The 8,184-nt window shown below is 37.7% G+C and overlaps 1 protein-coding gene across 3 annotated transcripts; it reads left to right on the top strand.

Moving 5' to 3' along the window:
• Positions 1-5,071, top strand: LOC118046726 (uncharacterized). Of its 3 annotated transcripts, XM_035055721.2 has the most exons (5): positions 1-839; positions 1,983-3,733; positions 4,226-4,399; positions 4,481-4,613; positions 4,805-5,071. In XM_035055721.2, exons 1-5 carry the CDS (start codon positions 317-319, stop codon positions 4,909-4,911), a joined length of 2,688 nt encoding a protein of 895 aa, XP_034911612.1. In that variant the 5' UTR covers positions 1-316; the 3' UTR covers positions 4,912-5,071. The 3 variants fall into 3 exon arrangements, with proteins under 3 accessions (XP_034911612.1, XP_034911611.1, XP_073262991.1); XM_035055720.2 differs by having other exon boundaries at positions 1,986-3,733; positions 4,481-4,906; XM_073406890.1 differs by lacking the exons at positions 4,481-4,613; positions 4,805-5,071 and having other exon boundaries at positions 4,165-4,369.
• The last annotated feature ends 3,113 nt before the right edge of the window (positions 5,072-8,184 follow it).

Genomic DNA, 8,184 nt, shown 5'->3' with positions numbered 1-8,184 from the left:
GCCACCAAAAGAAATTTCACAAGAGACCAAACTTTCCAGTGTCCTTCTGTCTCTCCAATTCCTACAGTCTCAAAGAAGAGAAAAGGAGCGGAGACGCGGAAGAAACCCACGACCACCAAACCACCAAAACATGAAACCCCAACACAAACTTTCACTTTCCTTTCGTCTTTTTCGTGTTTTTGTTCATAAAAGTATAAAGGTTTTGTCTTGAATTCACATTCTCCTTGAACCCTTTTGTGGATGCTATCAAATTCTGTGTTTTTCCTGGCGTTTCGATCATCATCGTCAACTTGTACCAAAAAAACCAAGAAACACAATGGCCAGTGACACAAAAAGAGGGTCTCTTTCTCGTTTATCACCATTAGCTAGGCCTTTTACCTTGAGCAAACCCAATAATTCAAGCTTTAGTCCTTCAAATTCTGCGCTTGATCGGTCCTTTTCAAGTTTCGGTTTAGAAGGTGACTCCTTTGCTTTTTATCCTCAATACCCACCAGGGGTTTTGCAAGTTTCAGCTGATTTTTCAAGTCTTGCCCGTGATTCTTCACTTCAAGATACAAGCTTTAACCCTTCCAGTTCTATGCTTGATCGGTCCTTTTCAAGTTTCAGTTTAGAAGGCGACTCCTTTGCTTATTATCCTCAATACCCATCTGGGGTTTTGCAAGGTTCAGCTGAGTATGGTTTGTTTACTGAGTCAAAGTCAGACTTTGATGCGGTGCCTGTAACCAAGTCCACTGAACTTGGCTATGAGGCTCACAAGAGTGGTGATCTCCGAGGGATTCTTCACTGGAAAGATAAGCATGGTGGTTCTTCAATGTTTAATGATGACTCCACGAAACAAGGTGTGATTCAAATTTCATGGCAGAGAATCAGTCGTGTAAATTAGTTCTCGTTAATGTTTTTTTCATTTTGTTATATTACCTGTTATGCTGTATAAAAAGACTGAATATGGCTTGGTTACTCGTTATGGCTAAATTCTGAAACTTGCAAGTGGATAATAGGAAAAACCTTTTCATTCCAGCATAAATTTAATATTCTTGATGTTTAATATTGGGCTATGAATTCAGACTTCTTGTTTCTTTTGACAACTTGAATAACTTCCTTGATTAGGAAAACCGTATAAATTGTTGATAGCTCCTAAAATGGCCTCAACAATGCCAAAAGTACTAATTGATTGATTGTTCATTTAAATGACAAGATAGTCTGTGTAGAACTGTATGTGATGAACTTAAGTGTTTCCTTGTGTCTTTTCTCTTGAGAAATTCTGGCAATGAAATTGGCTATCAAAATGTTGCTGATGGGGTTTCAACATCAATGGGATAGCAGTAGTAGCTTAGCAAAGTTTGGCATTTGGGCATCGCTAGCCTGCTGAACTTTTATACTGAAGAGAATAGAACCTGCGTAGTGTTTTTTCAGATGAGATGTAAAATGCATATCATCATCAGTTAAAACCAAAAGCAGAGGCGGGTGCTTTGGATGATCATGGAATGCTTGTTGTTGACTGCTAGTATCTAACATGCTAACTTTTCATATTTGCATGGCACAACCGATCCTTCTTGAGAAACAAAGCAACGTTCATTTTCAGAGGAAATTAAAACCTTTTCACTGTGAAATGAGATCCACGTGTCTTGTTAAACATTATCCATTCTGTGCAATATAATGCATCCCATGCATGAGATTGAGTGGTTGATTTATTTGTTGATTCTCTATTCTTTATTGCTCATTTTCCTGGTATAATCTTTCTTCTTAAAGTAGATTTTCTATCAATGGTTTTTTTTTTTCCCCCATTGGATGAAGTAATTTTATAGTCTTTTCAATTGCTAGTGGGTATGTGTTTATTTCTTCTTTTCTGGCTAAAGTAGTTTCATTTAATCTTTTCAATTTTACTAGGTTTTTGGACATTTTATAAAATGTCAAATGCATATTAATGAAAGAAATTAGTATCTTTGTGGTAGCTTTAGTTCACATGATATTCATCTTCCCAGCAGGATCTCCTGCTGAAGGATTGAAGCTGAGTCCCGAAACATCTGATAGTTTGTGTGGAAAACTCTCTGGTATCTCATTAAAGGATCATGAAGTTAGACCTAAAGGAACTAGGGAAATTGACTCTCAATGTGTGCCAATCTCGTCAAAGTTCTCAACGATATCAGATTTGAACTCTTCTGCCATGCTTCAAGATCCTCAAAGTGGGATAAATTACCTACCACCATCAGTATCATGGAGCCCCTGTGATACAAACATTGCTTATTTTGGGAGAAGCTTATCACAGCAACTTGATTTTCATGCAGCCAAACAGAATGTTCCCCCTTCATCAGATATCAATTCTTTGCCACCTTTAGTTTCCGAACCATCAGTAGCTAGTACAGTTTATTTACCCTTTAATCATGTGTTGTCAGAGAACCTAGATTCTGATGGAGATGGTGGAGTCAGCAAAAATAACTTTCTGGGGTCTGGTCAAGCAAGTTTAAAGAAGCCTCATGCTGTTGTGGATAAAAGCAAGGAAGTTTTCCATAATAAAGTCCTGACAGATAAAGGCAAAGGAAAAATGGGCAAGCCTGTCACTCACGAGGTTATGGAGCCCGTGCCAATGGCAAAGTCTGAGCTGCAAATCACTTGTCCCGGTCCTCCTATTGATTTTACTCTGGAAGTGGATAAAAGCAAGGAAGTTTTCCATCATAAAGTCCTGGCAGATGAAGGAAAAGAAGGAAAATTGGGCAAACCTGTCACCCATGAGGTTATGGAGCCCGTTTCAATGGCAAAGTCTGAGCTGCAAATCACTTGTCCCAGTCTTCTTATTGATTTGACTCTGGAATCCCTTGGTATTAAAGAAAGTAATCTAATTGAAAATTCTTCTAAAATAATCAACGAGAATGATTCTGATCTGGATTCTCCTTGTTGGAAAGGAAAACTTGCCGCTGAGCAATCAAGTTGTGAAGTTTCTGTACCTGATAATTTCCAGCATCTTAAAAGCGAACAAGAAGCATGCAGTTATTTAAATCCTCTTGCACCTCTTTTTTTCCCCAGCAGTGACAAACAAAAAGTAAATTACTGTGGAAATGATTGTTTTTCTTTCCAGAAGACTGCGTCTTCTATGGTTAGTTTATTCTCCAGAGAACAGAGACTACAACATTCCGCTACAGCTGGATCATCTTCTTCAGAACAGAGCAGTATTACTGAGGCACATTGCTATAGTGACATGCATGTTCCTAATAAGGAATATGAGCTGCTCACTGACTCTAGCAGTAGCTCCATGCACGGCTCATCTTGTGTGGTTCTACCATCTGTTCTGGAAGATTACTTCACATCTAGTGGCCAGCTTCTGACTGGGCAATGTGTTGGTGGATTTGGGAAGGCTATCAAGGATACAGTACCTAATGGTTCAACTAGCGTGTCGTTGTTTGCAAGCAAACATGTCTTCGATTCATCATCCTGTAGCGAAGGTGTTTCTACTGATTTAAGTGAGATATATGGGGGTGCAACTAAGCCTTTGTGCTCACCTCCAAGATTAGATTTTCAAATAGTGGTTAAAACAATGAATGAACTGTCAGAATTGCTTATGCAAAACTGCACAAATGATTTAGATTCTCTGAATGAGCATGAACATGATATAATCAAGCGCATTATCCATAATCTTACTCTGTGTATCAGAAGCAGGGTTGGAGAACATACTCTTGTGTCTGAATCAAGTCATCCTCACACTTCATACTGTGTGAGGAAATCAACTCATCTAAACAAGGTATGGTGTTTTGGTTTCTAAAAGCTGTGAATCTGATTTGAGGAGATGGATGAACTTCACTTTCTTCTGTAAATTATATCTCAACTTCTGTTAGCATATTCAGGCTCATAATGGGTTTTGAATAGTTATAAGTTTTGTATATTGCTCGTTGTAGAATTATCAAGGTTCTCTTGCTATAGTTATGTAGGCACATGGTCTATGTTATTACTAACAATCAAGTTCACTGTTTTATTTTCTTGAGAATGACTTTTGTTTGATACCTTCATTTCTCACATCCCATATGATTGTTGCTCAAAACTTTTCTTATTCATGTCAATTGCTGTCTTCTTTCTCCATGAGAAATAACTTGTGTTCTTCCGGGTTATAGTTGAATGAAGAATTTCTTTTCTCCTTTTGTGCTATGATTTGTCTGGTATTGCTTTTGACTGCAGTAGATATTTCATCTGGCCTTTCATCATTACTTACTGCGAACCTGAATAATATCTTCGGCAGTGCTCGAACATGGAACTTCAAACAACAAGGACAAAGGCTGTGATGGTTTCGCATGAAATTGGGCATGAGAATAAGCATGAAAGACAGATGAGTTCTACTAGTTTTAGGGAGAGATTCCTGGATTCTTTAAAACCAAGGAGTGGGGGATTAAAAAAAAATGAACACATTACTCAGGTACCAATCTCAATTTCTGGAACTTGTGGGTAGAATTTATTTCTAAGCAGCCAAATCTTTGCATTTTTGTTGGTGATGCAGGTCAATGAGAAGGCTCTGGAAGGACATTATGAACTTGAGGAAGAAGAGAACCCTCAAGTTTTGTTCTACAAGAATTTGTGGCTCGAGGCTGAAGCAGCTCTTTGTTCCATGAAGTATAAAGCTTCTGTTCTGGGTATGAAAACTGAGATGGAAAAGATAAAGATGGCAATAAGATAAAAGATATTGTAATCACCTGAGCTCTCCCTTAATGGGCTCTCTTCCTGCCCTCTGCTGTCAGGTTGGCGATTTTGTTGTAAAGTTCTTGCGTTGGGAACCCACATTGCATCCAGATGTATATACATGTAAGTTATACTGGTTTGACAGAAGTTGTCAAAGCACTCGACTTTATATTTGATACTGCTGGGGCACATTGGCAATTGACTGTTTCATTGATGGGGCTAAGGGAAGCAAACATCTTTTTATTTCTTTGACAAACAATTGAGTATAGTAAAGACTACTGTCCATGTAATTCAAATGCTGCAAGTTCACTATTTGAAGGGGAAGAAATATCACTAGGCTATAAAACCTAATATGTCCATGTACGCTTTGGCTTGGATTTTTGCAGAACTGATTGAGTACTCTATTTTGACCTGCTCTCATGCCATTGTGATTTGTGATCCAAACAAGAGTTCATGGCTATGTGCCTGGCTCCATATGTGTCCTTTCCTTTAACTTACTGCAGCTCTACTTAAAGAGCTCAAATCACATTGGCTGAGCTTCAGTATTAAAAATGCAACCCTTTTTTTTATGGTTGCCCATATTTTTCTATTTCATTGGCCTAGCTTTGTTCCTCCATGGGCTTCAGAGATACCATAACGGTGTATCTCATTATTTCTTGTTTAGGAAAAAGAAACTAAGACTTGTCTGAATTTCTGGGTATGAAATAACTAAATTCAGGCACTCCCTAGCTGATTACCCTAACTTCATAACCAATTTGCACATTGGATACCGATGTTATTTTAGGAAAGCAGACAGTAGTGGTGGTGGAGTCATAGCATGTTGTGATATGCTACTTGTAGATTGGCATCATCTCATCGACTCTTTAGCTTCATTACCTTGTCTAAGACCTGTCACATGGGATTGCCAAGAACCAATTCATCCCAAACATACACTGAAAAGCTGCCTGACATTGTAATATCTAATGCCCTCTGAAACATGGGCTTGGAGCCTCCAATGTTGGATGCAAATGCACATCACCCTGATCCATCAGCATATCTGAAGAAGATATCAGCATTTGATCCATAGTTACGAGACCCAAGCCAATCCAAGGTTTTTTTGTTATAAAAAAAAACTCTAAAACGATGTTGTTGTTTTGAAAGAAAAAAAACCTGGTTTTTTCACCTGGTTTTATTAAGGACCTGGTTCGGTAGTTTACCAGGCTATCCTGTTAAACCAGGGTGGTTCTTATAACCATTCGCTGCTTTTTGTTCTTTTACCTGTCATGGTAAATGGTCGTTAGAAATCTATGCTTCCTGTATTGTCTTTATGTAAGGAAATGAAGGGAGATAAGATGGAAATTCCATGGCCAGAGATTGGAAAGGGTAGGAACAAGTTCATTTGTCTCTCATTTACTGTAGAGTGGTACCACAGCATGATACGTATTAGCTAGGCTTAGGATTTGTGTAACCACTTGGAATTTGGAAAGTACAAGGACACCGCATATAGTCACTAAGCCACAAGGACAAAAGGGACCAGTCACTGTAATGGAGGGGACCTTTAACTTGGCAATTTGTTACCATGTACCCTAATTCCAAAACTTGCAAGTATCAGTACTTAGTTTATGCAAAATTATAATGTTCTTTCGTAGATGGCCAGAAAGAAAAGAGAAGAAATCAGTCTGTTTTGTGGTTCAAGGATCAATGCTGCCAAACCACATGGTGCATGCATTTTAGCTTACATGAGAAGAGAAAACTATCTTCTTTACTCTCTCCATATGGTTCATATGGACTATTTTCTCTTAATCATTATTTCATGAAACCGAAATGATTCTATTGCCATCACGAAAGGTAGGATCATAAGAAGAAAGAAATGGCAGAAAGCAAGCAGGACGGCAGCTGGTGGAAGGGGTAAAAGAAGAGAAAGCAGAAAAAGAAAAAGAGAAGAGAGGGATGACCATGTAGTTCAAGATATATAAAAGAAGACAAAAAAAATGGAGGTGGAGGAAGAGACGAAAGAGATGTTGGGGAATAGGCAACTGGACCTGGAATATGGTGCAGTTATTTAATGTTACCTTAGAGCAACAATCTGGGCACCCGGCATTGAATGAGGGAGATCAATGCATGTGTAGGACAAAATATACCAGCCCTCTCCCATCTAGGTGGGTCAGAGAATTCAGAGAAAGATGTTGCTCATCTTGCCATCCTCTTTATTACTATCGTCCTCCCTTTTATCCTTCCATCCATCTCACTTATATTCATTAAGTTTAGGTAATTTAAGTTTTTTACACACAGCTTTCCAGTTACTTTCATGTTATTGTTTCCTGTTTTGAAATTACAACATTCATTCCAGAATTATTATAGAAATAAATGTATTTTATAATTTGAAATGTATGGATCTAGGTTTTGGACGTGGTAAAGATTTAGACTTGGCATGTAAAAACTAGTGCAGGAATGCCCTAATGGTTTGAAGAAGAAGACAGATGTATACACATGCATGATGTAAATACGTTTTCCTTTATCTTTACGGCTGTTTTGGAGGGGTGTGTGTGTACCTATAATGAGATGTTGCTATCAACACCACCCTATATGATTGTGGCTGTTTTCTGGGATCTGCAGCCACTCTTTGCAGTAGTTCTCACAATATTGTTAATGCCAGGCCATAATTATAATATGGAAGCCTTATATATATATATAGCTGTAAACACTGAACATAGCTTTCTTTTCTTTCCTCTCTGTGCTAGCTACTCACTTCTACTTCTGCTTCTCTTCTTTTTCTGCTGCTTAATTTCTTTGCCTTTTCTCATTTCTTTCTGCAGGAAAGTATCATAAATATGATCCCATAAAGAAACCAAAAGATAAAAAGTACTGCAACCCCTTTTTTTTTTTGTGTGTGTGTGTGTTCAATCTTAGCCGTTCATTCCTTAACATATTTTGATGACTCATAATCAATAACAGTCCAGATTCTATATCTTGTCCTTTTTAACTCTTCAAGGGACATGGAATGTTCAGTGTAGAATGAGGGGAAAAAGGCATGCCATGCACCTCTCTCCTTTCTTCTCTCACTCTTCAATTCTTTCGTCTTCTTCTTTAATATTTTACAACATAGAAATAAAAATAATTGCAGAGAAAGCAAGAGGGTATTTACTCTTTACCATTCATAGTATTTTCCCAACTGTCATGTATTTTCATTCCTTTTCGTGTATGATCAAAACTAAGTTACACGTAAATTAGTATATCTATGACAAAAAAGAAAAGAAAAGTGATTGAACCTAAAATAATAACATAAAAAACAAACCAAAATAATAACCTAAAACTTTGGATAGAGTGGAGTATGTTGGTAGAAGGTAAGTTTCAATGTCAAGTTATCAACATTTTGGTTTGTGGAATTTTGTGGAGGATTTGGATGGCTAGAAATCAATTGGTATAGACATGGAATTTTGTGGGGATTTGGATGGCTAGAAATCAATTGGAGCTAGTTTTACATGTAACAGTTGATAGAAAATTTATGTTTACTGGGTAAAGATGCTTATAAAATGGTGTGTTGTT

Source organism: Populus alba, chromosome 19, assembly GCF_005239225.2.
Source record: "Populus alba chromosome 19, ASM523922v2, whole genome shotgun sequence".
Classification (NCBI taxonomy): domain Eukaryota; kingdom Viridiplantae; phylum Streptophyta; class Magnoliopsida; order Malpighiales; family Salicaceae; genus Populus; species Populus alba.
The sequence above is the reverse complement of the archived record's forward strand: the minus strand, read 5'-3'. Positions and strand labels throughout refer to the sequence as shown.

Coding starts and splice junctions, on each gene's coding strand:
- LOC118046726 (XM_035055721.2), top strand. CDS start 317: ATGGCCAGTGACACAAAAAGAGGGTCTCTTTCTCGTTTATCACCATTA. Junction 840..1,982: donor TGATGACTCCACGAAACAAG/GTGTGATTCAAA, acceptor TCATCTTCCCAG/CAGGATCTCCTGCTGAAGGA. Junction 4,614..4,804: donor GTATAAAGCTTCTGTTCTGG/GTATGAAAACTG, acceptor CTGGTTTGACAG/AAGTTGTCAAAGCACTCGAC.